General features: G+C 51.0%; 11 protein-coding genes across 11 annotated transcripts; 8 read left to right on the top strand and 3 right to left on the bottom strand.

Annotated features, from left to right (window-relative positions):
- Window positions 1-38: 38 nt before the first annotated feature.
- Window positions 39-591, bottom strand: N7473_002985 (uncharacterized protein; the record flags this gene model as incomplete). Its single annotated transcript, XM_057148925.1, has 2 exons — window positions 39-451; window positions 540-591. The coding sequence occupies 2 exons, from the start codon at window positions 589-591 to the stop codon at window positions 39-41; spliced, it is 465 nt and encodes a 154-aa protein (XP_057012579.1).
- Window positions 592-666: 75 nt separating this feature from the next.
- Window positions 667-2,263, top strand: N7473_002984 (uncharacterized protein; the record flags this gene model as incomplete). The annotated part of the gene is made up of 7 exons (XM_057148924.1): window positions 667-699; window positions 756-878; window positions 932-982; window positions 1,034-1,155; window positions 1,212-1,453; window positions 1,612-1,781; window positions 1,835-2,263. Exons 6-7 carry the CDS (start codon window positions 1,614-1,616, stop codon window positions 2,261-2,263), a joined length of 597 nt encoding a protein of 198 aa, XP_057012578.1. The 5' UTR covers window positions 667-699; window positions 756-878; window positions 932-982; window positions 1,034-1,155; window positions 1,212-1,453; window positions 1,612-1,613.
- Window positions 2,264-2,703: 440 nt separating this feature from the next.
- N7473_002983 (SNARE domain- containing protein) lies at window positions 2,704-3,730 on the top strand (the record flags this gene model as incomplete). The annotated part of the gene is given in 3 exon segments (XM_057148923.1): window positions 2,704-2,840; window positions 2,860-2,968; window positions 3,075-3,730. The coding sequence occupies 3 exon segments, from the start codon at window positions 2,704-2,706 to the stop codon at window positions 3,231-3,233; spliced, it is 405 nt and encodes a 134-aa protein (XP_057012577.1). The 3' UTR covers window positions 3,234-3,730.
- Window positions 3,731-4,357: 627 nt separating this feature from the next.
- N7473_002982 (glycosyltransferase family 69 protein) lies at window positions 4,358-5,839 on the top strand (the record flags this gene model as incomplete). Its single annotated transcript, XM_057148922.1, has 1 exon — window positions 4,358-5,839. The coding sequence occupies one exon, from the start codon at window positions 4,358-4,360 to the stop codon at window positions 5,837-5,839; it is 1,482 nt and encodes a 493-aa protein (XP_057012576.1).
- A 3,355-nt stretch (window positions 5,840-9,194) lies between these two features.
- On the top strand, window positions 9,195-12,470 carry N7473_002981 (arrestin family protein). Its single transcript, XM_057148921.1, has 5 exons — window positions 9,195-9,839; window positions 9,892-10,035; window positions 10,136-10,454; window positions 10,516-10,941; window positions 11,000-12,470. Exons 1-5 carry the CDS (start codon window positions 9,778-9,780, stop codon window positions 11,852-11,854), a joined length of 1,806 nt encoding a protein of 601 aa, XP_057012575.1. The 5' UTR covers window positions 9,195-9,777; the 3' UTR covers window positions 11,855-12,470.
- Window positions 12,471-13,314: 844 nt separating this feature from the next.
- N7473_002980 (PH domain protein) lies at window positions 13,315-15,118 on the top strand (the record flags this gene model as incomplete). Its single annotated transcript, XM_057148920.1, has 4 exons — window positions 13,315-13,440; window positions 13,560-13,685; window positions 13,748-13,840; window positions 13,907-15,118. 4 exons carry the CDS (start codon window positions 13,315-13,317, stop codon window positions 15,116-15,118), a joined length of 1,557 nt encoding a protein of 518 aa, XP_057012574.1.
- Window positions 15,119-17,211: 2,093 nt separating this feature from the next.
- N7473_002979 (uncharacterized protein) lies at window positions 17,212-18,305 on the bottom strand (the record flags this gene model as incomplete). Its single annotated transcript, XM_057148919.1, has 2 exons — window positions 17,212-17,815; window positions 17,884-18,305. The coding sequence occupies 2 exons, from the start codon at window positions 18,303-18,305 to the stop codon at window positions 17,212-17,214; spliced, it is 1,026 nt and encodes a 341-aa protein (XP_057012573.1).
- A 1,471-nt stretch (window positions 18,306-19,776) lies between these two features.
- N7473_002978 (lactoylglutathione lyase GLO1) lies at window positions 19,777-21,021 on the top strand (the record flags this gene model as incomplete). The annotated part of the gene is made up of 4 exons (XM_057148918.1): window positions 19,777-19,837; window positions 19,914-19,967; window positions 20,026-20,775; window positions 20,846-21,021. 4 exons carry the CDS (start codon window positions 19,777-19,779, stop codon window positions 21,019-21,021), a joined length of 1,041 nt encoding a protein of 346 aa, XP_057012572.1.
- Window positions 21,022-21,550: 529 nt separating this feature from the next.
- Window positions 21,551-24,586, top strand: N7473_002977 (transcription factor domain-containing protein; the record flags this gene model as incomplete). Its single annotated transcript, XM_057148917.1, has 4 exons — window positions 21,551-21,637; window positions 21,718-21,800; window positions 21,953-23,917; window positions 23,971-24,586. The coding sequence occupies 4 exons, from the start codon at window positions 21,551-21,553 to the stop codon at window positions 24,584-24,586; spliced, it is 2,751 nt and encodes a 916-aa protein (XP_057012571.1).
- Window positions 24,587-24,851: 265 nt separating this feature from the next.
- Window positions 24,852-26,365, bottom strand: N7473_002976 (uncharacterized protein; the record flags this gene model as incomplete). The annotated part of the gene is made up of 2 exons (XM_057148916.1): window positions 26,193-26,365; window positions 24,852-26,124 (listed from the first exon to the last, which is right to left on the bottom strand). Exons 1-2 carry the CDS (start codon window positions 26,357-26,359, stop codon window positions 24,852-24,854), a joined length of 1,440 nt encoding a protein of 479 aa, XP_057012570.1. The 5' UTR covers window positions 26,360-26,365.
- A 584-nt stretch (window positions 26,366-26,949) lies between these two features.
- N7473_002975 (uncharacterized protein) lies at window positions 26,950-27,890 on the top strand (the record flags this gene model as incomplete). Its single annotated transcript, XM_057148915.1, has 2 exons — window positions 26,950-27,264; window positions 27,396-27,890. The coding sequence occupies 2 exons, from the start codon at window positions 26,950-26,952 to the stop codon at window positions 27,888-27,890; spliced, it is 810 nt and encodes a 269-aa protein (XP_057012569.1).
- Between the last annotated feature and the right edge of the window lie 102 nt (window positions 27,891-27,992).

Genomic DNA, 27,992 nt, shown 5'->3' with positions numbered 1-27,992 from the left:
AAGAATCTCAATTGTCAGATATCAGCGGAGTTGCAGACTCAAATACCGAGTTCTTGAGTCTGCTTTTCAATTCTCCGTTCGAAGAACAGCTCACCTCCAATGATACCCTTGACAACAGTCTCCCGCGGAACTAAGCCATCAATAGCCTCATTCATCCTGCCATGGAGGTCTTTGATGGGCCTGAAGACACGACCGGCACCAGAAACAACGATGAAACTCTGACTGAAATCAGAGATATTTGGCCGGGGAATCCACAGTCCGCCACACGGCCACAATTCTAGCAAGAGATCGCATCCAATTCCGTAGAAAACATTTTCTCCAGTCAGAGGACCGGTATTTGTACGGACTTCGCCCCAAGTCTTACGGATGAGATCGATACCGTCGACATCAGTCTCACCGTCGAGGTCAAAGATGGCCTTCGACGCCTGAAGAAGAACATACTGACATGCCCCTGTAACAACATTTTTGTTGATCAGGCAACATGTGGGCAGCGTTATCTTTGCATAAACACGACAGAGGTATTTGACCCAGGGATTTACCTTTACCTTCACAAATATCAACCGTCGTATCCAGTTCTACACCCTGGTACATTCAAGCCTGAAAATGTCTCAGAAATATTGCTATTTGTGATGTGTATGATTGGGATCTCGTTCCTTAAAACCGAAGATGCTGGCGAATTTCATTCGACAAACATACCCGGTATGCAAACTTGATGAGTTTTTTTGGAATGGATATGGAGACTGACCTCACATTAGGCGGTTTTGAATGAGGTGTTCACTCAATTCGTCTTTGTGACAACAGAATCTCGAGCGCCAGCTGAGATCATGAACCATCTCGTGCTTGCCCATCATGTGCTTTTCATATTCATTTCGACTGGGGTGAGTAAGTTAACGCCAATTGTGTATAGCTTTTAGTCTAATCATGTCTTGAGGGAAACGTTGCTCAAGAAATGTCACAAGCACTATACGTGCATGCTATGATGGTATGTGGTATTGCTGAACCCTATTTAGAGTTGGACTAACAATCTTGACAGACTGCACAACAATATGGTTTCCTCGGACCAAGAACCGACGAGAGCTATGAGCATTTTTTGCCCTCACATCTAGAAACCACCGTGCGATGGAAGGCGTGGAGCAGAGTGGAGTCAACAAAAAGGTACGCCTTTTAGCTATGGGCATGGCGTCTATGATCTAATCTTATTGCTTATGCAGTTTAATCATAGGTCTTGTTTTGCATGACTCCTGGCTGTCCGATCTATTTACCATGAACCCTGTGATACGAACGGATGCCATCAGACTCTGGCTTCCTGAAGATTATACCTTGTATCTGGCACCGACAAGCAGTAAATGGGTCGAGCTCCTAAGCGTCACATCCCATGCCACCCAGATCCTTGACTTATCAGCCCATGACTTCAAATTTTCCCAGTCTACAGGGCAAAACATGCCTTTTCCTTGTATGGGGTTCTATGCACGGCCTTGCTCCGTGTCACGGCCGATACTTACCGCTTGATTCGCAGTTCTGACTTGGCCCCTCCAGAACAACATCAATATGTACCTTGGAACATTTTGCGCCTGGATAAGAGAGGCAGTATTTCTGCTCCACTCCTCACAGAAATGATCCGGCTTTACGATGATACTTTCAAAAACTCCAACCCAAACTGTATCGTGATTTGGCATAGTGTCTGTATCTCAATGACTGCGGATATCGACATTCTTTCGCGTGCGGCTGGTCGTGATGGCGCCGAGTCCATGGTAGAAGCCCGCAAAGCTCTTGCTTACTGGGTACAAACTGCTTCAGCTCGACGAGCGTACATTCAGGCGGCTCAAACCTTCAGGATCCTGTCCCATCGCAAGCCAGCCGATGGTACTGCGTTCCAACCGGTTCGAACGCTGTCACGGCTGCCCTGGTTCTTGGGGTGTATATCTTGACTAGCACAAGATCTTCACATTCAGATACCTTCAATGATGAAAAGCCCTTCGATCTAGCCAATACTAGTATGGACTGGAAGGTGGTTGGCGACGAAGGATTTTCAACTTCAGAGTCGTCAATCCGAGACAACACGGAAGGAGTGGAGAGCGACGCAGTAAGATGTATCCGTTTTGGTGGGCCAATTGTAATTGATCGGAAGATCTATGATTCAGGTGCGCGCCATGCCCAGCGGATTATTCTTGAGTTCGCCAGCCTTCTAGATGAAGTGGGAACGCACTGGATGGCCGATTATGCAAGACTGTTGTATATGACTCATGACACGATGGCGGAATAGAAACACATCTTTAGGATCTTTCCTTGATGTTTTCCAGAATTCAGTCAACAGTCAATTCAAGCTTCGTTTGACTTCTTCTCGTTTTCAAGGTAGTGAGATCTCTTTCTCATGAGGTTATGCTCCGCTTTTCCTCTCTTCTTCGAGCAATGGCTGCCTCCGTGGCCTTACCCTCAAGTAATAGAGGGTATTAATTTCATGTAAATTGGGAAACAATCCCAAGAGTCAGTCAATCATAAGAAGCAGGAAGTATCAAGGACAGTCTAGACGTTATTGGAAGCTCTGGACCCACGGCTAAGAGTAGGTGGGTCACATGATCTGTCATCCCCCGTTATCCCCGGCCGAGCCACCACCGTCGCCTCCATTTCATCTCGCTCCCATCACTCAGTCAACCCTCCAAATAGCTCGCAAGAAGGACCTCCGGGCCAGTTTGACCGTACAAGATGAGCGACGCTTACGAACGTGAGCAGTATGTTCCCCTCCGCTTACTTGATACGCTTGAGTGTCGCCAGCCAGCTATCAAGAACCACCCACTCTCGATCCACTTTCCTGAAGCCAGCACGGGGTTCAAGAATGAAACGTTAACAACCGATATGCAGGCAAAATAATGCGCTCCTCAGTGGTCTTTCATCCAAAGTCTCCGCTCTCCGATCTGTGACCATCGACATCCATGACAATGCGCGGGATCAAGATACTATCGATCATTCGGTACGTCTCCACAGCGGAGGATATGAGCCAGAGCTGGCGTTTGAGGAGATCCTTCCAGATCGTGGACTTGGGTTTGAATACGGCTGACATAGATTTTTTTGCACAGAACGAAGTTTTCTCCTCCTTCTCCACGAACCTCAAGGGCAGCGCCTCCCGCCTGACACGAATGGCAAAGCAGGGCGATACTGTCGCAGTGCTGAAGGTTGCCGGTATCTTCATCGGCGCCGGACTCCTTATTTACATCATCCTTGGCTGGATCTTCTGAGTGATGGCCCATCTCCTGAAATCGACTCCGTTATATCGATCCCTCCCCTCGTTGCCACCCCCTACTTTGCAGCCCCACGGCCATACTCTCGCTGGCCCGAGAGGTGTTCCTATACTTTGATGACACGACCCTGTCGAAGCCATATCCGCCTACACTTCTAGACCTTTAATACTTGTCATTTTCGCCTGGCCTGTACTTGAGTACTGTCTTCGTCCGCCCGTCATACTACAAGCTGGGGCCAAGAGCCTTGTACGCCGAAAGAGTCGCCACATATCCACCGTCATTTCATATTCCATCACTAGATTGATGTCTTTACGAACCTTGCAAACCACCGAATGGAGTTGTTTTTGGTGCGAAGGAAATAATCTGTGCTCGCATCTTGCATTTTGGTTTTGATTTCGAGGGCCTTGTTTCCAGGCTACTCTGATTCTGTGTATTATTCTGTTGTTACTAAAGAACATAATTCTTGCCCAAATGATTCTTGGGCTTGTCCCATTGCCAGCCCCTTCTCCTCCATAAAGCACTGAACTTTGTGTTGACAGTATTGGAGCTGTCCGAGTCCGTTGTGCCGAAGCATCCTTGTTATAGTATGTATCCGTAGCTGATTATTCTGTTTACCGATGGCAATGTCTCACAGACTACAGAGCTGGACGTTGAGAAATGGTGCGTCATGCAAGACCTGATGACTTCTAACAGGTTCACTGTAGTCAGCCAAGTCAATAATCAGGAAGTGCCTCTGCCAAGGCCTTGTCCTTCCGGCGTTACGGATCTCTCGATTTTGGGATCCCCGCCCCCAGGAATGCTGTTCTTGGCAGCCATTCCTTCGGCATGCCACTCCCAGATTCGGCGGGCCAAGCTATTCGAGAAGGTTTAGAGTGCTAGCTCGAAGCGGAAATATTCGATCCAACTTGATCTTTGGAGAGAGGTTATTCAAGACTCAAGATGGATGCGGTGAATTATACGTGACACTTCGAAGAGGCTTCATCGCCATGTTTCCTATAAGCCTACCTAGGCACTTTCAACTTTTCTCGACAGCATACAAGGTGCAGAAGTTCTCGATAGGTCTCGATTTATGCGTACTTTGGTGCCGATTGCTGCCTCCCATCCGGCATTGAGCTGCTATCATGACGAGAGCCCGGTATTATCAAGCCTTACTAGCCGGGGCCGTCATAGCTACGGTTCTATTGTTCCTACTGGCCCAGGTTATTCGTTCACATAACCGCAACGGTTTCGCTATCTTCCATGGAGACCTTCCACCAATTCCCGAGTTTGAGCCTAGCGACAAACCGGAACTGCACGAACCCACTATCAATGAACCAGAGTCAGAGATCCAGCAAACATCAACAAGCAATTCTGTCCCATCTGAAACACCCTCGAAACAATGGGATGACTCTTGGAACGATAAGAACTTTTGGCCTAACATTTCCAAGTCGGCGCAGACTCCTGCATCCGTATCTACAGGCTGGACTCTCCCGACGAATCACATCTCGCACACCGCGGTTGAGAAGTACGTCCGTTCAATTCTAGACTTTGAGAATGACTCGCCCCCCGGGTTCGAGCGTGTATCTTGCCCCTCAAAGATTGGATCCCGATACAGTCTACTGCGAGCCCAGGCAGCAGGCAGCGGCCAGGTGCAATACTTCTTCGCGCTGAGCCTACGCCAATCTACCGGGATCATCTCTCGTCTGATGAGCAGTATCATCGAAGCAATGCGATTCCTCGGACCAGAACATTGCGCGATTTCAATCGTGGAAGGCCGGTCAGACGACGGAACGTATGAGATCCTTGCAGCGCTCAAGATGCATGTCGAAGCTATGGGTGCGCAATTTTTCCTTACCACCAGCAGTATCAAACCCAAAGCAGAAGGTGAAGACCGAATCAAGCGTTTATCCGAACTACGCAACAAAGCCCTCGAGCCCCTCAAAGTCAGTGCTGCCACCGGTCCAATCAACGAGCTGGCTGGTATGTTCTCGCCAGATGCGCTTATTATTTTCATTAATGATGTCGGGCTGTGTCCGGAGGATATCCTCGAATTGGTCTTCCAACACGTCAACCAAGACGCGCATATGACCTGTGCTTTTGATTGGATCTTGGATGGTACACTGTTCCACGATGTTTGGGTCTCGCGCTCGCTGGTCGGGAATACATTCTTTGAAATCCCGCACGATGGCTCGTGGTCTTACAGCCAAGATCTCTTTTTTGATGATCCGGATGGAAGGCGCCGGTTCGATGAGTTCCAGCCTTTCCAGGTATACTCATGCTGGGGAGGGATGGCTGTTCTAGATGCGGCGCCATTTGCTGAGGGTGTGGTTAGTTTCCGGTCTTCGAAGCCTGGAGAGTGCTTGATGGGGGAGCCGATGTTGCTGGCGAAGGACCTTTATCGGCGAGGGCGGGGCAAGATTCTCGCTGTGCCGGCGGTTAATCTTGCTTATTCGGATAATGAGGCAGTTGGCACGAAGGATGTGCGAGGCTACGTGCATGACCATATTAATGTATCCAAGTCCAAGTTGGATCAAGAGGAGATTGTTAGTTGGCAGCGTGCGCCGCCTGCGATGGTCAAGTGCCTTCCCACTTTTGATAATCCGAGTTGGGTTGAACCAACATAGACTTGGTTAGGATAACGATAATGGATAGATCTGTTCTTTGATTGGATTAGTTTCCTGCTTAGGTTTTCATGATAATGGGTACCAAGGATATGAGATGTTTTAACCCTTGGTTTCTCATTGTGTAACTTCGAAATAGTTGTGCCCAGTCCTTTGTTCGAGGCAGCACTTCGTCCTCTATTTCCCTCCAAGACCAGAACGATAAGCTCCGGCTCGCCATAGCCAGCCTTCAAAACAAAACCGGCACTCCGTCCCACTCTAGCGGAATACCCGAAGAGGACCCCTATACAAGGCCAGCCCAGCTCTTCTAACTCTATCCCATGTGGCGCGATCGCATGGCACGATTGGTGCGTTGACAGCGCAAAAGGTCTTATCCCTCCTCCTTGGCATCTCGAAGATCTACCCGAAACGCATAGATAGCTCGGGTCCCGCTTAAGCTCGGCTTATATTCCGGCCCAGCTCCGGCCCAGCTCCGGCCCAGCTCGAACTATCTGCGGCTGATTATCGGAAACTGCGCTGAAACAACGATAATGCCGTTAAAGGACGAGCACTGAACCGGGCCTCGGCATTTATTATCCCGAAAAAACGAAAATTTTCCACCGTGATGCTTAGTGATACTAGGCAAAATCATCCTTGGCATCAAAACATCATCATCAATCCAGGGGTAATAATGAAAAAAATATGCCTGATCTGTGACTATCAACCCGGAGGCGCCGAGACTGGCCGAAAAAAAGAAAGCTACACAGAATCCGCCCAAGCTGCCTTAATTGTTGCCCGCGGTGGGTCACGATCTTATTTTCGTAGGTTTGGCGTGCCGCAGCTCTGAACGGCAATTGGCATTGCGAACGAACTTTGCGGCCACCCCCACCGGCCCGGCTGGGCGCAGGCTCTTAGATCCTGTACAATAAAGACATACTTAGCAGAGTGCTCTGAGTTAACATATTGAGTCTCTGCACGGACTATCGAAACTATGCTCCGCGAGTAAATTGGTATCATCATCGGCGGTTCGGCAAAGTTCAGCTCGGAATAGTAACCGAGCTGATAAGGCTAGCCAAGCCCGGGCAATTTTCTTATTGTACCTGAACTTAGTATATGTATGATTTTCCACGCGCTGTCGGCGGGTTTCCTGGTGTGGGTCTTGGCGTGCTGAGATGAGGAATTGCCACCAATTAAGGTGTCAGTCACGGTATGGTGTGGCTAAAGGGGACTGTGCAAGAGATGTACGGAGTACAGCATATGTAATCAAGGAGATATCTACGGATTACAGAATATACGTTCTCAGTCCCGTAAAAAAAAGTCTGCATGCTTTGTATCAAGTCGAAAAAATCGGGTTTTATAAAGTGTCCACTGTATTGAGTTTGATGCGGTAGAATCCGCTTTGATAGGATATACGTCTTGTTCTGTAAAGATGGACTTGAGGTGCTTTGCACGTGCTCTATGGAAATTCACACCGGTTACTAGATAAAGCTGCCCTTGCTGCTGTGTCTAGCATATATGGATACGCGGTAGGAGAAGATCCGTTTCTGAAAAAGGCTCACCGTCAATGATCTGCTTCGGAGTGGGGCCGACCGGGCCAGGAAAACCCTGATGAGGACCTTGGAACAGGAGCCAGAACAATTTTCAAGCTACGTAGAAGAACCTTGGGCTATGACATCGTACTTTTTTGGCTGAATGGGTTCGCACTTTAGCCGTGTGCTGATGTCATGTCCTGTATGAGGAATGATTGATATATATCAAGGATAGAGATTCTTGTTGATATATTAGGATCAGGACTTGTGTATGTAATATGCTATCTTCAATGGCGAAATCATGAATCGCCATGGCATTATCGTGATGGCGACACAGACGCGCAATAATAAGATCGGGCAGAGAAAACCGGGACGAGGTCGGGATTCCGGTGGAGCGGGAATGCCCGAGGCTCGAGCCCACATGCGATGGCATCCCGATAGGGCCCGTAGTCGGCACGTAGGCCGAGATAAAAAAACCGTGAGTGCTAGAGGCCAGCAGGGTCAGGGGCTACTCTATGTAAAGGGTCGGTGCATTGCATTGTATCATCGTAACGTCCAACCCGGAAACCACAGCGATCAAAGTTGTACAAAAATCCTCCGACAAACCCCTTTATCAACTTCATATTGGTTGGGTTCAATCCAGGACGAAAATATCAAAATCAAGCGCCACATCAGAGAGCCCCATCGACAAGCAAAAGGGATCCATAGCCTGCCCGAGACCTTATCTTGGGTGGACAGGTCTGTGGCCCCTCTGGCCATGGTTCTTGGATACCACTCACGTCAGGGCAGGCGAATCGGTATGCGCAGCCAGGGAATTGTTGATGCGTGGGGGTGTTTTGGACTGTGGCCGGTGAACAGTTTGACATCTATGGTGGGCCCCTTTGGGCAGATCAGTGGCCTTTTGGGATATTACAGGCTTTACTGCGACGTTGTTTAAGACAGTCGCTGGGTCATAGAGTAGATGAGCGATTAAACTGTCGTACATCAGCGTAGATGGATTGGCCTGGAATGAAAATCTACTTAGTAGGAGTGGAGAGCTTGATTAATAGGATAGCCTGGATAGGCCTGTCATCATATTGGGAACCGGACTATTAATTGATGCCAGCCTAGATACATAGAGCGTTCACATGGCCTTCAGGTGATGGTCTGCAGAGCATGGCAGCTACTTATGCACGTGCTTACTTGTCGCTGCATTGACCAGCATCTTCTTCCAAAGTGACTACGGGATACTCCTCGGCAGTTTTATAGAATACCTAGGTTCGGATGGCCTTATGCCCTTATAGTACTAATATCACCTGTAATTATCAGCCTAGGGGACCTGCGTGTCAGGGCACCTATGCATGGGATTTAGACTAGGCTGTCTGCAGGTTGGCGGGTCGCACGAACGCATGCCTCAGGAGGTCTTTGTTTCGTCAGGCAGTACGGAGTATACAGGAGATCATGCATGTATGGTACCTTTGAGATGTTGCAAGATAGCGGCATGTATATCACACATCGTGCAGTGCAGATAATAAGTCCGAGAAGGCACGTATGATTGTGTTGTGTAACATCACCATATGGAATGTTTTGCAGTATTCGGATCGTCGAACGGGATCGATCGAAGGACTGTGCGGGAAGGGCGATCCCGACGAAATGGCGTGATGGGACGAATGGATAAATGAAGGCCCCGCGGCAGATGGGCTGATGAGACGAAATACAGGGGTATCATTATTGTTGATTTAATTCTACTCGGAGTAAATCAATCGCTAAGCAGTCATTATGAGATGCATGTGAAATAGATCCGTATACTGTAGATGTATACTAATCCAAGAATTAAACTATTTTAACACATGCTTCTATTACTCGGTTGACTTTTTCGACTGATCTTATTACAGCGCTGACGTAAAGACTCAATTGTGCCAGATCAACGTCAACCGCCCTGAAAAATAAATCATCCTAAGCTGACATCTTTGGGATTTCTTACTTTATCTTCTGATTAATCCCCCCTATTGTATCATCTCTTTTACTGGCTTTGTTATTACTATTCTGGGCCCCTCTCTCACCCAAGTCTCATCGTTATCTTTGACCTACCAGCTTAGTCAAATCCACTCGCAGCATCTTCGTCCCTATCGCCACTTTGTACAGTCCCGGAAACGGCACCACTCCACTTCGACTTCAGTGGGACCCGTTTGGTCGGACCGGAGGGCCATTCTGGACATGAGCCCGTAGATCAGGATAGCAAATTTCGAGTCATAGCCTGGCCCGTTTATTTTTTTTTCCAGTTTCTCACTTTTTGCTTTTGTTCTTCACACATCCTCGCCTCGAGGTCTGCCTTACTGTCAAACCTTCCAGACCATCCCTGCGATTCCTCCTCTACACTTCCCCCTCATCGCCTATCCTCTCCAGTGATCCAATCGCTCCTCAATCACTGCTGCGAAGGGTAAAACCCCTGAAATGGCGCTCAGCTTCTTTAGTGGCGCCGGAAGCGCCAGCAACGCCAAGTATTTCGACATTCGGTGAGTGGGACCGCCTTCATGCGCGCAAGTATCGGCACTGACCTAGTTGTAGCTTGAATGATGAGTACATCGTTTTTCGCGGCGGCGAGCATGAGGCCGCCAGCGCTCATCTGAAAGGTACTCTGGTGCTCTGTCTGTCGGAGCCGCTCACGATCAAGCATATCCGCTTACAGCTGACGGGCATGTCGCGCGTTTGGTATGTGAACCCCTCCCTCCGCCGCCCGCCGGCGCCGGATGACCCCGCGGTCGCAAGACCGTTCGGAAATTTCAAATACTAACGAATATAATTCCTATAGCTGGCACCTCCCCTCTAGTTCGACCGCCGGCGGCCGCAAGTCATGGAGAGAACGAGTCTTTTACGATAAGACATGGCGATTCCGTGACCCTGGCAAGGGAAAGACTGAGATCCTGGCGGCCGGCAACTACGAGTACCCATTCGACGTGGTGCTTGAGGGATCTATGCCGGAGAGCGTGGAGGGCTTGTCGGAGACCTGGGTGATGTACCGCTTCAAGGCGGAGATTGGGCGCAAATATGCCAAAGACATTGTTGCACGGAAACCCCTGCGGATCATCCGAACTCTTGATCCCAGCGCTTTGGAACTGTCACACGCAATGGTGAGTTTGCGATCGGCGCCGATCCGGGCCCGTGGGAAGTTATGCTAATAGGGTAAAACAGTCGGTGGACAACATCTGGCCTAACAAAATCGAATACTCCATCAGCACGCCGACCAAGGCGGTCGTCTTCGGCACTTCCATTCGCGTCGATTTCAAATTGATCCCGCTACTCAAGGGCCTGAGCATCGGTCAAATTACGTCACAACTCATCGAAAGCCACGACCTCACGCTTAACCCAGAAGATCCGGACTCTATTCGCAATACGTACAAAATTACCCGGACGATCTTGACCGACGAGCATCAGGTGGATGAGGATAATTTCGAAATCATCGAGGAGGCCGCAGAGGGATACCAGTTCACGCGCTATCTCGATATGCCACAAACATTGACCCGCTGTCTGCAGGATACGGATACCAAGGGCATCAAGATCCGTCATAAGATGAAGTTCCGTATTCAACTGCACAACCCCGATGGCCATGTCAGCGAGGTAAGCTAAGGAGGAACTCCGCATGACTTCTTTTCACAAACTAACAATTGCGATGTAGCTCCGAGCGACTCTCCCCGTATCCATCTTCATCTCCCCCAACATGCCCATTGACGAAAACAACAACATCCGTGACCAAGTCCCCGCCGCCGCGCGCCGAACGGTAGACGAATTCGCCAACCAGGCCCCGCCACTGTACAGCGAACACCAATTCGACCAACTGTACAGCGAGCTCGACCCCAGCGGCTACCGCACTCCAGGCCCCGGCAGCGGTGGCCCCGGCACACCCTTCGGCCCTCTGAGCCGCAACATCTCGGCAGAGAACCTGGCGTCCATGAACGCCTTGACCGACACTGATATTTCAGCCTCTGCGCTTCACACCCGTCTGACAAACCTGCACGCCAACCGCCTCGGCCACCAATCCCCCAACGAGGTGTCTCATGACTCTCCTACTGAGAGTCACCCCAACTCACGACAGCTGAACGTTCACTTCGGAGACTATTTCGGTCCTTCGTCTGGTTCCAACTCACACAGCCCGGGCAGCCCTGAACTGTCCCGCCGAACCTCGGACGAGGTCGATCACGAGCGCATCCCATCCGGCATGGCTACCCCGTTCCACCCTCAGTATGCCGAGGTTGAGACGCTCAGTCGCGTGCCTAGCTACTCGACTGCGGTCCGCGCCGCCGTGGGCCCTTGTGACTCCAACCTCCCCGACTACAATGCCGTGATTGCTAGTGACCTGCCCACTCCCCCGGTCCTTCAGTCCCCCCAGCAGGCCCACATTCGCAGTGGCCGTAGCAGCGGGTTTTCTACACCTCTAGAGGTGAATCGCCCCGGATATTTCCATGCTCCCGGCGCCAACGCTGACGATGCCGAACGCAGGCTCCGATTAGTACAGGCCCGCGGTAGAGGTTGAAGAGAACTCTTTCTCATGATACCCTTCCTTCCTTCCTCTTCGATATTCTCACATCCCTGCTTGCACTCTTCTCTCTCTCTCTCTCTCTCTCTCTCTCTCCGGATGTGATTCTCTCAAAAACTCCTTCCAATGTCAGTGCTGGCCACGATACCATCCCATGTTCCCCACCTTTTTGCATGATTCTCTCTCCCCTGATCTGATTCTCACAAATTCCCTCTTGTGTTGGTGCTGGACACGACACCATCATATGTTCTACATTCATCCGTCCTTCCCCTTCTCAACTGGAATACTTTAGCATTCCTGCTGAAATACCGTCTTCTTCATCGCATCTCCTAGGAAATGGTTCATACCCTGCTCTTGTTTTGTTTGTTTTCTCGGCGTTCGGATACTATTTCTCCATAGACAGGGTGGGCCATCTCGGCCATCTCATAGACGGGCATGATTGTTTGTTTTCTTCCCTTCTTCTCTACGAACCAGCTGAATGTGGAGAACCCAGCCTCCCGCAGCACACGAGTCACGCATATGAATGTATTTGATTTTAAACACCATGTACTCTAATCTTTCTACGGTATCTACTGGATTTCCCTCCTAATAAAATCATCATAAGTGAACGAACATGTTGATCTTTCCCCTCCTTTAGAATTCGACTACGATCAATTTTTCTGTTTGTATCAGTTGTATCGGGTAAATCACTGTCGATCAACCATCTGCTGCGCCCCGGTCCAAGGACATTTGATGAACAATGCAACCTCACAATCCGCATTCGATAGTTCAGGTTCGGGCTCCACCACGATGTGGCGTCGAACAGCCCTAGGACTCCCGAGGACGTGGTTACATGGGACTAGCGTGGAGAGCTACGTGTGACTGTCAACAGTCAACACAAAGGAACAAAACCGTAAAGCAAGTCAATAAAAAAGTGAGCTTCGAAAAGTCAAAAACCACCATTTCAGCCTACTATCCTCATCTTACAATCTTGCATCGTCATTGCAGTCTCATCTTTTAGTGTTGGGTCTAAACAGCCACAACCTGCGGGCTGTGACCTCATCGGCGTTTTCGACCACCGATCGGCAGGTCAAAGAATGCGAGAACTCAAGAACCATCCCACCTTGTTGTACACCTCCACCAGGCCTAAAAAGAAGCCCAACATCCTCCTTCCCCCCACTTGGACAGTTGGCATAATTTCAACACTTCATTTTTCTTTTTCGCCCTAGTCTATCTACAGTCTAGCGCTTTGCGTTCAGCCACAGGTGCCACACGTTCATAACCCACTACCGATCCGCCATCCCGCCTTTTCCATCCCTCCTATTCCCCGGCTTTCAAAAAAGATACCCAAGGTCAATATTCAGCTTTGAACTGCTGAAGACAGTGGATCTCCGTTCTACCAGTCTATAAGACACTCTCAACTGACACTCGTCTCTACCTCTCTCTCACTCCGGCGTTGAGACAACCTCCCCGCCGACATGTCGACTCCCGTGAGCCCCGTGGAGCACAAGCTCCCGCAGCGCTCGGCGACTGTGAGCAGTAGCTTGACCCGTCAAACCTCCATCAGCGACAACGAGGCGATTCCCGACACCGATAGCAACGAGGTGTGTACTCAGTGCCCTTGGAGGAATGAGACTAGAGGGGAAGGGGTTGGAGATGCGGGGGAGCGTATTCCCCGCGATGAGAGACAACCGCGGCTAACAAACACCTTTCTTTGACATAGACTACCAATCTCCTTTTGGAGCGCCTGCGGGCATGGAAGCACATGTGCGGAAACCTCGAAGACTATGTTTCCACAACTGCCAAAATTTCCAAGTCCCAATCCAAGGACCACGAGAAGATCTTGAAGGTGGGGGTGAAATACATACCATGAGGGAAGGATATAGTTGCTGAACTCGGAAACTATTACAGACCGTGAGCGATCCCTTGAAGGAAGGCAATCACTTCAGTGCCAGCGCCGGTGGTATCAATGGCCTGTTCGAGAACATGCGCAACAATTCGCAGGTATGGACAACATAAAGACCTACCTCTGGCCCAGCATGGAACGGCTCCTGACAGATCTTGATATAGGGAATGGTCAACATGTACCTCGAGACTGAGAAAAACCTGAATGGTAGCGTGCTCCCCACTTTGGAGCGCCTGCACAAGGAAATCAAGAACAAATCCAAGGAGCTCAAGTCGGGAGCTGCCAAGGGTGCCAAGGTCGTCGAAAAGGCCCGCCAGGCGACCCAGAAGCACATCGAGCTTCTGGGCCAGCACTCGGCCTCGCATGATGCCGCCGCCAAAAACAAAATTGAGACACACCACGACCCTTACGTCCTGCGCCGTGGTATCAACCACCGCCTGAACAAGCAGGTCGCCGAGGAGAACAACCACCGCAATGACATCCTGGCTGTTCAAAACTCGTTCGCACAGTTCGAGGCTCATGTTCTTCAAACCATCCAAGGCGCGCTCGAACAGTTCTTCCAGTTCATGGGCGGCCAGCTGGACCACCAGCGGGCCATGTATGCCGATATCCTGGCTACCGCGCAGCGCATCCCAGCCGACTTTGAGTGGATGAACTTCTGCGTCAGCAACGATGCCAAACTAGTGAACCCCGACTCTCCCCCACGCTCCTTATCGAGCATCACTTTCCCCAACATGGACCACCGCGCCACACAAGCTCTGATCGAGGGCTCGCTGGAGCGCCGCTCGCGCGCTGTGATCAAGGGCTACAGCACTGGTTACTACGTCGTGACACCTGCGCGCTACCTGCACGAGTTCAAGGACAACGACGACTTCCGCAAGGACCCCCTCCCCGAACTGTCCCTGTACCTGCCTGACTGTATCGTCGGCGCTATCGACGGCGTCAAGTTCAACGTCAAGGGCAAGGACGTGTCCAGCGGCAAGGTCGGCAATGCCTTCCACACCAACACTGAGCTGAGCTTCAAGGCACACAGCCCCAGTGATGCCGAGAAGTGGTGGACTGTCATCAAGGACTGCACTCGTGGTACGGCCCTGGCCGCCGCGGCTGTGCCTCCACCTGCGGCTACCTCACCCGTCAGCCCTGTCGCCACTAGCCCCGCGGCTACTAGTCCCGCAGCTATTAGCCCGGCCGGTGGCGCCTCGCAGACTCAGCCTCCTGTCTATGCCGAGAAGGAGAAGGAAGCTGCCGCTGCTGAAAAGAGCGTCGATGCCAAGGATCACGCTGCCAGCCCAACTGCAGGCCTGAGCCGCTCGACTAGCACTGCCAGCCACTTCCACGGCTCTCCTGGCGGATCCGCCGTGCAGGAGAAGTCTTAAGCCGAGCTGAGTAAATGATAACCGATAAATTTCCACTTCACAAGCTCTGTTGATCTACGCAATACGATTCTTTTTCGGGCTTCGGCTACATACGTGCTGGATTTCCATGATGCAGTTTATATTCACACCTCACATTTTGCGTTCTCCTCGGTTTCTAGTCATTCTATCTTGACTTGATTTGACTCGCTCTGCCCTTAATACCATGTGCTCGTGAAGATATGGGCTTCATCCATTTCCCCTTGATACCTTGAGCTGACCTCCACCTTCTGGCTTTTGGTTTCACGTATATTGATTTATACATAGTTGATTTGTCTAATATCCCGCAAATATGATGTTTTCAATAACAATAACTTCCCATGACGACTTCTCCTGCTTTGCACAGTGCCCGAAATGTGTGAATGGTAGAGGATATATATCCGCGACCGTTCGTTTGGTGGCAGCGTCGATAGCTTGGTCTGGATTTTTCGAGCTTGGGACTCAAAGTATAGAAAGTTTGTATGATGTGCAGGCGAAACGCTGCTCATATCTCGCAGTGAGATTTGGAGGCCATGGTCTTGCCCGAGGGCTTGATCTGCAAACCTCACGTCCATGCCATGCATGGTGTGAGACCGCGATCTTCCTGTTGCAGGCAGACAGGAAGGGTTTCGTCGACTCTCAGCCACTCATTCAACCACTCGTCATAGGCCCAACCTTCTTTCCTTTGCCTTGGATGTCTGGGTGGAAACCTTCAGCCGTGAGTTTGTGTTCAGGCCGAGTAGATTAAACTTGCGGCGGCAGAATACAGTAGGTTTCTGAATATCGAGATTCTGCGGGTATTCAACGAGTCGCAGATCGCAGATCGCAGATCGCACAGGATCGTAGAGTGACGTGTCTCCGAGAAATGACTCCGAATCCATATTGGCTCCCACACCAGTATCGACAAGGTGCGCTTCATTCGTCACGGTCGTTTTGTTATAGCTCTAGCTTGGCGGGTTCTCAGTCAAGAATCAGGTTGTATCTCTTGCAGACGGCTTATAGCCTCCTGCCCCTTTTGTGTTGGAGCAGGATGTAAGCCTTTGATAACCCACGTTGGTGCGGTCACCATCCTGTCTTGGTGAGGATGATCGAGAGGTCCTGGTAATCTGTCGGCGCGGCCATATTCTTTCCTCCACGCTATTCCTTGTGGCCAGGTAATTGGTCATCTCTCATCGCAGGACTTGAAAGCGAGGTGCCCGGAAAGCGTTCCGAAGCGATTGCTGGTTTGACACGATGGCCAAGAATGCCGCGTCTGGCCCATGTCGCTCCAGAAGTTATCGCCAATGAAGGGTCGCGATATACCAGAGCCAGGGCTGATCAGAAAAAATCCATGCGGTTCTCGCCATTACGCACAACTTGGCAGTCTCCGGGATGTCATTACACCCTCCGTGCCCAAGAGGTGAACTCGCGAGGCCATTTTATCGGTATCCTCCTTGGACCTCCCAGAAGGGTAGATTCAGGGTATATACTCTCACTCGATGTGTGCTGTGGGAGTCGATGGATGTAGCGACGGTGTGAGAAGAAGAAGTGATTTGAGAGGACGGCCGTGGATGGAAGGGTGTGTAAGAAAGGGTATGCAGGCGGACATGTTTGAAGAGGTTCGATATCTAGAGAGCGGTTGTAGCGCGAGGCGTCAGGGCGGGAGGAAATATATGGAGAGGTGAAGTTTGAAAGGGTTGGAGAAGAGAAAGGAGGGCATTTTGCATTGGGGGAGATGGCGTTGACAAACAACTAAATGGTGGTTTCACTGTTACTGGGCTAAGTTGTTTGCTGAGTGGTCACTGGAGAGCATTTTATACCGGCTCCCAGCAAGTCCAGTGATGGCAGAAAGTGGGTTGCGAGAGGATTCAGTAGAGGAGCATAGTAAGCTAGGCGGCAATTTATCCCGCCGAGATAGGTTCATAGAGGGGGCCACGAATACAAATGTATCTAGGAAAGAGAGTTGTCATGAATTCATGGATACACTTTAGAAGACGTTTGCTCTTCAGGTAGGCAATCCTAGTGTAAGACCAAAATACAGAGCGCAGCGCTGTTATGAGCCACAATTATCAATATTGCATGCATGGTACAGAGGTAGGTCAAAAATCCTCCGGGCTCTCGAGATCACTCAATTTCTCGCCCAAAAACCGCCCAAGAGCCGCACATTTAGACTCCAGCGCGAGCAGCACAGACGGCGAAGCAGACAAGTTCAAACTAGCCAGTCTGGATAAGTCCGCACTCCGGTCGATCTCGTGTTGGGACTCGAGAGCCCCGTTGTGTGTAGGTGCATTCGAAGAAGGCACGCCACTGTCAGCCTGTGACTCATCTAGCGTGGCTCCATTGCCAGCCGTTGAGTCACTTGGGCCGTCAACCGCGAGGTGGTCAGGCCCATCGCCGTTTATCGTGTCGTCGAGCTTGTTCGGGCCCACGGCGGCCAGGAGGACTTTGTCCGCGATACGAGTCACCACGGCCACCGAGTCATCCAGCTCAAAGACGATCGATCCTACGTCGCCCAGCGACATGGATTGGGCCGTCACGTAGGAGGATGGGTGACTGGCGGGATTTACCCCTGTGAGGTTTCCGCTTGATGCGTTTTTGGCGTAGCAGGTATATGCGGCGCCGTAGGTCGAGCTCAGGTTGCGGAGCTGGCGGGAGGATAGGGAGGAGGCATATGCGAATACGGCACCGTTGGTCGCGAAAACGCTGTAAAGAGAGGAGAGGCTGGTTAGCTCGTGTTCCCCGCATCGATGTCAGTTATAGGAGGCACCTACATCATTGTCGTGATCTCCGGCGGGGAGAGGTTATCCTCCAGTAGATCACCCAGCGCCTCCGAGTCGAGCATCTTAATATCTGGTAGACCGGGAATCATGGTGTCGTCGTCGGCGGCGTCCAGGCCAGCCGGGTCAAGTTCGTGGATGTGAATTTCCGGTTGTTTGATGGATTGACAGTGTGCCTCCACGACCCAGTCTTTGGGAGGGGTCCACGAGCAATCCTCGGGGAAGAAAAAGCAGTTGTCGCTGTAATCCTCGTCGTCGTGATCGTACTCGATGGGCTCGTCGGAGCAGTCAAGGAGGTTCTGGGCGCACTGGGTGTCACAGCGGGCCCAGTACGGGACGAACGGGGCGTCCGAGTGGGGCGCGGCGTGCTTCGCGAAGTAGTTGGGGGAGACTGGGAACGGTTCGAATTCAGCCATTTTTAGACCCATGGCCGACAAGAGATGTGTGTAAAGAGAAAAGGGAGCCAGTAGCGTCTTTTTCGTTCCAACATAGACCAAGTAGAAGGAGGCACGAGGGCAGTGTTTGCATAGCTGGTGGGGAGGATACAGGGAAGGAAGGAAAGCGTCAACGACCACGAGCTGTCGCGGAATCTGTAGACTACCCAAAGGTCAAGAGGACTGTTTGTCCGGCCCAAATGGCGAGTCACGATAATTCCAGACGTGCCCGGTGGCACAAGAGCAGGGTTGGAGGGGCATAGGAGGTGTATTTAAAGAGCAGGTTGAGGTAGTAGGTATTGGGAGGAACTGCCCAAGTAGGACTACAGTCATGCGATCGCCGCGAGGCTCCGCGGGCAGACAACGCCACGAACATCTTGCAGGTCAAGGGAGAGGAACGTGTCAAATATAGAAGCTTTGATTGGGGAGCGTGTCATGAAGGGGACGGATTGGGGAGCAGGACGCGTGAGGGTCTCTAGCAGTGCTAAGCGCGGGTGTGCAGGAAATAATGGGGCAAATCAAAAAAAGAAAGGAAAAGGTCCAGCCCGAGTCTTTGACAAGCTGTTTGAGGGTGAAGGGTTCATCTGGACCCCAAAAGGATACCAGAATGTACCTAAGAGCAGCTCGGACCAGCTTGGATCAGCTAAGACGGATGCTTGAGCCAATGGCAGGTGGGGACGATCAACTCGGAGAGTGGCGGGGTTGCAGGAATCAAGAAGGGGAGAGACAGAGAGAGCGAATGGACAAGGTCGAAGGGGATAGGAAAATTCAAACGAACCTGGGCCTATGCGAAGGAGTACCGCGTCGAGTGGTGTGGAGGTGTGGAGGGGGGTGGAGATTGGGGAAAAAGAAGAGGAGAATGGAGACTGGGAGAAGGACTCGAGGTGAATGGATGAATGGATGAATGAGAAGGAGAATCGTGGAGGTCGCAGCGCATTAAAGCGATCCGCGAGATTCGCGCGGGGGCCGCGCTGTTAGCCTGCTGCACGGATTTTAGGCTTTCGGGGCTTGTTATTATTGGGCCTCCTTTTGGCTTTGGCCTTGCTGCAAGTTCGATGTGGCATGCAGTTAGGGGTTGAAAAGTAGTCGGACTACCCCAGACTCTACGTAATGAGGGACGGTCATAGTTAGCTAGCTTAAAAGATGAGTGATCATGGAGAATATCGTGCGATTTGACACCGATATATACTCTTGTTATACTCTCGTTCCAGTGTCCCTATACTTTGTAGTATAGCACACCGTAGTAGACTATAGCGTACTGTATTATAGACAATATCAAGGTTCTTCTATTAGTTCATCTAGAAGACCGAGGCTAATCAGTTATGAACTCCAGAGTTCATGGACTACTGCTAAACTCGCCAGTCGACCGACTGACGTAGGCGGAATTGCCCCACTTCCCCCTCACGGCTGACAAAACCCCCCGCTGGGTGAACAAATCCATTCAATTCATATCATGTTCACTCGACTTCCACATCTCTTCCCCAGGGTACTTACTCCATCTACTCGTATCCCTGGTAAATGCACCCCAGACGCCCAGCCCAGCCCCATCAGATCTAATTTCCCTCCAATCACTGACCATCAAATTCTCAGCTACTCGATCATTCGCCAACATGACGACCGATCCCTCTACCTACAAGCTGAACCGTTCGTCGTTTCTCCTCCCCAACCTCATCCATCACAACTGACCATCATGGCCACCCAGACACGATGCTGCGGGTCAAAGACCCCAAGCGATCGCTGCAGTTCTACGAGTTCCTTGGTATGAACGTCATCCAGAAGCTCGACTTCCCCGAATGGAAGTTCTGCAACTACTTCCTCGCCTATAATGGCCCGGCCTCGCTGCAGGGTGGTGACCGCCACTTCACCGACCGCAATGCCGTGTTGGAGCTCTGCCATAACTACGGTACCGAGGATGATCCCAACTACAGCGTCGTCAATGGTAACACCGAGCCCTACCGTGGCTTCGGCCACCTCGCCATCTCCGTGGATAACATCGAGGCTGCTTGCAAGCGCATCGAAGACGCCGGATATGCCTTCCAGAAGAAGTTGACTGAGGGCCGTATGCGACACATTGCCTTTGCCAAGGACCCCGATGGCTACTGGGTTGAGATCATCCGTCGCTCGGATGAGAATCTGTCGACCACCACCGACCCGGGCTCCTATCGTCTGAACCACACCATGCTGCGTGTCAAGGATGCCGAGACCAGCTTGAAGTTCTACCAGGAGTCCATGGGCATGACCCTCGTCCGAACTGTCGAGAACCCCGATGCCAAATTTAACTTGTACTTCTTGGGCTACCCCAGCTCCAACCCTGAGATCAAGGAGGGTGCGAAGAACGCCGTTGCCGAGTGGGAAGGTCTGCTTGAGTTGACTTGGAACTACGGCACGGAGAAGCAGGAGGGCCCTGTCTACCACAACGGTAACACGGACCCCCAAGGATTTGGCCACATCTGTGAGTTTCACTGTATCACCTCGGTGTGTTGATTCTATTCCTTGCTGACACATGATCTTCTGCGTGATAGGTATCTCCGTCGATGACCTCCAGGCGGCCTGCGACCGGTTTGACACGGTTAATGTCGCCTTCAAGAAGCGCCTGACTGACGGGCGAATGAATAACATTGCTTTCGTCTTGGATCCCGACAACTACTGGATCGAGGTGATTCAGAACGAGCGCATCAAGCGCACTTCCAACTGGTAGACACGGCCCTCATGACATGGAGTCCTAACAGGAAAGGCCTCCATAAGTAGCAGCTAGACATGCACTACGATGTACATACAAAATTCAATGTAGTGGTCTCGCCTCAACAAGGCTTATTATTGCTTCTGTAAGAGTTTCAACAGTCTCATAATCTCGACCACGAGACTACCTACGTGGAGTCGTGGACCAACCGGCTTATCCCCGATTCCCCTCATAGGCGGGCGCAAGTGGACCCTCTCCCCCGCCCCCCAGACTAACATTTCGCGAACATTTTGTACCAGTCCGAACTTGCACTCTGCGTTCTCGACTCCGTTCAATAAGAATCTCATCATATATAGACCATGGCTGCAACGGACTCCGCCGAGGTGGGATGACTTGACTCGCGGCCTCGACAGAAAAGGACTGCGCAATCTTATTCCGCGCAATTTCGACCGCCACCCCCACGCCCAACTCAGAGCACCGCATCGCTGGATCTTCACGAGGATACTCAAGTCTAAGTCCTTTCTGAAGGCAAGAAAAGGGGCAAATCATGTCCCCAGAGCCAGAAAGGCCCAAGAAGGCTCCGCGGAAGCACGTCACGACGGCTTGCGTGCCCTGTCGTGAGAGTAAGATTCGGGTATGCCCTCTCCCACACACTACGCCTTGTGAGGATCGGCGGTACGAATACAATTCTAATCGGCTTCCCTCCACTTCCAGTGCGACGGCTCAACACCCCATTGCCAAAATTGCCAGCGGAAAGGCAAAGACTGCAAGTATCAACATGGAGACGATAAACGCAAGTAAGTATAATTACATTCTTGGAATACTCCTCCACATTCACCGTTGCATCCGAAGCAAAAATGCTCTCGGCCCGCTGCTAGCAGCAAGACTCGGCATCCCGCCGATGTCGCCGAGAATCAAGAGTATTTAGCCCGGCTAATATCAAACGCAGGGTGTCTCTTCGAGCAGCGACGGAGCTTTTCTCTGCGAGAATTGACCAATTGGTTCAATTCATTCAGGATCAGGGACTTGAGCCGCCATCTATGAATGCCGATGACGAGGCGGGCATGAGTAGGGTTCTTGATACTTTGCAAATTCCGCGAGGGGTCGCCAGAACGAAGATATCTCCTGGAAATGATCGAAAGACACGGACTGACGTGAATCGCTCTGTGAGATCGGATCAATCTCCAGCGCAGAGTTCACCGAGCACGACGCCGAATGGTCAGTCCCAGCATCAGTCTCAGCCTCAGTCCCAGCCATTGTCCGAGATTCCTGCTACCACTGCTTCACCTTCGCAGGGAAATATGCCTAGTCGGCAACTGTCATCCGTGGAACCCTGGAGTCCGGTCGCTATGGTGCGAGGCGCCCCGGAAAACCAAAACTTTGTGCACTGGGGCTTCACGCTCCCAACAGCCGAAAGTCTGGATACGATATATGCGAATATCAATGGAGTACAGGGGTTACCAGTCAACACAGGACTAAGCCGGGATAGTTTTCAATTGGGTATGGACATGGCACAACAGCCGGGCGTCCTGCTAAGCCAAGTCCCGCAAGACCGCGATCGCGACCACGAGTCAGACAGCGATGAAGAAAACGAGGCCGAGAACGACGTCATCGAGCAATTATCCCATCGTATTGGTACACTGAAAATTGCTGGAGATGGTCATTTGCGATTTTACGGAGCAACCTCTAATCTGAATTTGGTTGATGTCTCTGCGACACAGCAGCGACAGCGGCCTGATGCGCGTACTGTGCGTCACGATGGACAAGATATTTTGAATCATCTTCGGGTTGGGCAACCGGTTGATCAGGCTTTAGAAGATCATCTCGTCGAGTTGTACTTCACATGGCAGAATCCCAGCATCTATGTTGTGGATAAGGAAATGTACATGACGGCTCGACTGAAGTGGCGCAATGAATTTGACGACACCCCGTTTTACTCGGAAGTGCTCACGAACGCCATGTGTGCTATCGGCAGCGCCTTCGAAGCACGGTATCATCCGACATTCATCACATTTCCAAAATCGCTGGCCGAGTTCTTCGCCGACAGAGCCAAGGCTTTGTTGGAAATTGAACTTGATTCGCCTTGTGTGGCGACGGTTCAAGCCCTTGTTCTGATGAGCTGTCACGAAGGCGCGTCCAATCGTGACGCACGAGGATGGGTGTACAGTGGAATGTCGATGCGCCTTGCTTTTGACCTCGGATTGCACCTTGACATGACCTCGTATGTCAACCAAGGCGATATGAGTGCCCACGAAGCAGATGTCCGACGGGCCGCATTCTGGGGCAGCTATATTGCCGATCATTTCTGGGGATTCTATCTAGGTCGTCCGTTCCGAATGAACGCCGGAGACGTGACTGTTCCAAAGCCTGCCTCCACTCTTGGCGCAGAGAAGGAAGGAATCTGGCATCCGTACGGCCTTCAGGCCATCTCCAAGATCCTAGAGGACGGTCTCCAAAATCCCACCGAGCTAATCAGCCGGCAATTCGTCGTTCTATGGGAGATGGTTTCTCCCGTAGGCCACATTCTATACGGCTGTTCAGATATCTCCCGGCACGACCTTCAAAGACTCACTTTCCAAGTAACCGAGGACCTTTTCGCCTGGAAAGCCAACCTGCCCTCAACTCTCCAAATCGACCTAGACGACGACGCAACACCAAAACTCCCGCACCTCCTCGTCCTGCACATGCAATACCACCAAATAATCATCTTCTTCCACCGCCCCTGGGTCTCGAAGAGCTACATCCAACCTCGCGCTCCACGACAGGGACCAGGATACCTCCACGCCCGTCGCATGTGCGTTGAATCCGCTACGGCAGTTGCCCGTCTGCTCCACATATACGAGAAACATTATACATTCCGACGGATGAACAACCAAGTTGTCGCGATCATTTTCAGTGCTGCTCTGATGCTTCTGTTCGTCACGGTATCTAGTTCCCCACTGATGCCGTCGAAACCGGGGAATCAAGTACCGCGCACCCGCGTAATGCGGAGATGGTCGCGTACTTGAACCTGTGTTTCCGTGCCCTCGATGAATTGGGCCAGTCGTTTGAGAACGCGAAGCGTACGCGTGATTACCTTGTTGCCCTGCAACGACGTTGGCAAGCTCATATGCGGCGCACGGGACCTGCTTCGAAGAGGCAGAACAGCAGTGCGAATTTAGCGGCGATGTCGGGGCAGGTACCTTCAACACAAGTCTCACATAAAGAACATGCCACTGATTCATCACGGAAGAAATCGCGACTGGGTGATCCGGGCGCACATACCCGCACACAAGATGACTTGATGGCTACTGTTCATCAGCCTTACCCTTCCTCTCATCAATACTCCTCTCATCACCAACCATCTTTCCAACACCACCCTTTCTCCGCACAAGCAGCACAAGTCAGCGAACTTGACTGGATCCGTAACACGGATTTGAGTCTTCTTTCTGATGGCCATGTCAATGGTAGCTCAAATGCCATGGGCACTATATCACAGTCCCAGTTTCCTGATGATCCGGGCATGTTGCCGGATTTGGGAGATATTGAAGGCTGGTGGAGTCCGCCTCATGGGACGTCCGGGATGGGAGGGACGTCGATGTAGTTTTGTGTTAGTAGAGTGGGGGTGTACATGATTCGACTATGTAGCATTGTCTTGGATACTTTCCATCACCGCATTTCCCTACACTTCTGGCCTTATCATTTTGTGAAAGATCAAAGCTCTTTCGGATTTGAATTATTAGCGTTCTAACATCTCGGATATTACATCAAGACCAATTCGCACCTTAATATCTTGCACATATTCCCACTCAACGTTATAATACAATTGGCAAAGTCGAACCATAACATTAGGCCAGTAACATTATCCCTCACTCATCAGATATCCTCCCATCAAAAATCCTCTCAAACCAACCACCCACCTCCTCCCCAACCCCCAATCCCACTTCCCCAACACCCCTCACAAGACTAACCCTCCTCTCCCCAAACCCCTTCTCTCTCCCAAAAAAACAAGCCCTTCGCATAACAGAAACCATTTCCTCTCCCTGATCTGCAAGAACAGTCTCACTGCTTTCCCCCTCGTTCCCTTCAACATAAACCCTCACCCAAGGGAGGGTCACTTCTAACCTGCGCACCCCGTTACCGCCCCATCCTCGGCCTCCGGCACCGTAGTCTAGTCCATAGGGTGGCCAGCGTGATAGCGCTTTTCTGCGTCGAACGGTTGTGTGGCCTGTTTCGCTTAATTCATCATCTTCCAAGTCGTTTTCTTGGTTTGAGAATGACCCGTCTAAATCAGCGGGTCGCGTATTCTTCAGCACTGGAACGGGATACTCCGGTCTGGCCAAATACACCGGAAACGCGCTTGGCACATCACGACCCGCCGAGCGAAGAAATAAAATCGGCGAAGCAAACGCATCAAAGCAGCGCTCCGGAGAAGAAAATAGTGCCTCACGCGCAGCAAGAAGCGGGACTATATCGCGTGGAGCGGTAGCGCGAATATTTTTCTTCTTCGAGGCGCGTTTTGATGTTGGTTTTTCGCTGGTATTGGCATTTGCCTGCTCCGTTGTGCAGTAGTCATCTAGTCCTACCCAGTCTGTGACGGGCATTATTGATGCAACGGCTTTCACGGACTGGGCTTCTGTTAGGGCTAGCATTAGTGCTAGGGAGCCGCCGATGTGGGAACCGATGACGCCGAGGTGGGCGGGGTTGAGATTGGTCTTTATCCAGTCGAATGCGGCGAGGGTGTCGTGGATCGGGGTTGGATATTTGTAGAATAATGGTTGGGATTGGGGTTGGCTTAATGATGATGGTGAAGCATTAGGCGATGTGTGAGTGGAATTCTGGATGGTTTCTTCATTTGATCTCGGTGGCGGTGATACCGCGCCGAGTCGGTAGTTGACTGTCACGACAGTGGCAGATGTCATCGAGGCCAGACTCTGCTGTGGCGATAGCCCGCCATGATTGGTGCCATTGGCGGCCCATTTTAGATTGTCAAGACTTAAATCATGAGGTTCATCCCCTTCCGGGACGGGATACGCGTGTCCCTGGAACAAGGGACCTGGCCGGAGGTACAAGATGACATTGGGACCTTGAGAGCGCGAATGGCTCTGCGTGGGCAAATTTGAGGCCACGGGTCGCGTCAGACTATCAAAGAATCAGCATCGCACGCCGTACGAGTAGTGTAGGAATTTGATTATAAGGGATTCGTCCACCTTAGTGATATGCTTCCATTGTTTCCAATGGGGAGATCGAAAGACTCGTCAATCCAACCAGATGATGACGATAGAAAGCGCGCACGAAAATATAAAATCCGAAAAGAGCTTCGTGTCTTGGGTCTAGAAATAATCAGACGACGCGATGTATGTACTAAAGAGCGCATCGCGTTTGTGGAGGTGATGAAAAAAAGTTGTTTTTGTCGACGGGTTGACGATGCCAGCTCCGGGTGGGGCCTGGTACGCCGGTTACCTACTTGCGCAAAATCTCCTAGGGGAAGTGTCTACTATAGAAAAGAATAGAATTTACACGCTCAAGATTCAGCGGCGGTGTCTAGATTAAGCGTACTTAATATCGATTCCCTTTCATGAATCCGGGGTTCATGTGATTGTCATCGTCGGATGAATAATAACCCGTCGTGCATCCTGACGTGGGTTCAGGTTGAGAGCAATTGTAATTGTTTTCTTGGGATGCTATTAATATATCGTTCATTCTTTTAAATGGGGACAATTTAGCGGTCTCCACAGCAAACTCAAACTCCTCATTTTATGTAAGACGGAATGGGTAAATGCCATCGCTAGTGCGCTCTTCCAATGGACGATTACCAAAGCCTCGTTGTGGCTCAATTCTTCGAACCACTGCCAAACCTCTCTCAGGAATCGTGTCACCAGTTTGCATTGCACCGCATTGCTCCAATTGTTCTCCCCAACACCACCGGCAAGGTAGGTGTTCAACCTAGCCCATTCCAGGGAAAGCATGAGCTATACCGTCATATTACACACTCATTCCACGGACGCAAATCATCGTATTGCCGTCCAGTTCCGGAGCGACAAGCAAGACCTTTTCGGAGTCACCGAAGCTAGCCGCATTCATGGACCTATTGTACCCCTGGTAACATACCAGGGCATATACGAAGAGCTCTTTGTGTACACATCCCCTTTTGCCGAAGGGATACCATATATCAGTGTCTTGATGTCTTCGAACGACTTTCAACTGCCGCTTGAGAAGAAAATAGCGACTGTCACAGGCCTTGCAAACCTCATTACCCGAGGAGCCAGAACGAACACTGCTGTATTTGATACTGCTATATCTAACCTCACTTTTACCCTTGAGAAACCCGTCATACGGTCAATAAGTACATTTTCCGACATGCAACCCTCAGAAACAAAGTTTCTGCTTGTATCAACAAGCTCCTACTACAGCTATGCGATATCGCTACACTTCCCGTCACCCTTGCCCATCAGGATCTCGCCCCATTCAATTACCTCATTGACGACTGTACGGGCCGGGTTCAAGCTGTACTAGATTGGGATGGTGCTCTTTACCTCCCAGTCGGGTCTAATTTCCATTCCATAGATAACCTTTTCGGGTTCATGACCCCAAGTTGTTGGCAAGACACGGAAGATCGTAAGGAACTAGAAGAAGCGTTCTACAATCAGGCTCTAGATAGTCTTGCTGTGAAGGGGTTTAGCGGAATAACAAAAGAGCAACTAGAGTCGCAGAAGGCGATCGGGATACTGCTGTATGGTGTGGAGCGGCTTCTCAGGTTCAAAAACGAACGAGCCGAGCACTATCTGGAGGGATATCTTCAAGCTTTGTCTTTCATGAGCGGATTCATTTTCTCGTATTATATCAGTTATGGATGGGACCTCGATGAGGGCGTTAAAGAGCGCCGGAGTAGAGTGTGGGCGGAGTAACTTACAGACGATCGACTATGCTAGATCAAAAGAAGGGAAACCTAGGGTCAAACGAAGAGGGTAAGCCAGAAGTTCACCATGTCCTCTCACGCACGAAGACCC

This window comes from Penicillium subrubescens, assembly GCF_028828155.1.
Source record: "Penicillium subrubescens strain IBT 31985 chromosome Unknown utg000002l_segment0_segment0, whole genome shotgun sequence".
In the NCBI taxonomy this organism is placed as follows: domain Eukaryota; kingdom Fungi; phylum Ascomycota; class Eurotiomycetes; order Eurotiales; family Aspergillaceae; genus Penicillium; species Penicillium subrubescens.
The sequence above is the reverse complement of the archived record's forward strand: the minus strand, read 5'-3'. Positions and strand labels throughout refer to the sequence as shown.

Excerpts from the sequence above, each read along its gene's own strand:
- N7473_002981 (XM_057148921.1), top strand. The coding sequence starts at position 9,778 with ATGGCGCTCAGCTTCTTTAGTGGCGCCGGAAGCGCCAGCAACGCCAAG. Across the intron at positions 10,036-10,135 it reads ACGGGCATGTCGCGCGTTTG|CTGGCACCTCCCCTCTAGTT; the intron begins GTATGTGAACCC and ends TAATTCCTATAG. Across the intron at positions 10,455-10,515 it reads TGGAACTGTCACACGCAATG|TCGGTGGACAACATCTGGCC; the intron begins GTGAGTTTGCGA and ends AGGGTAAAACAG.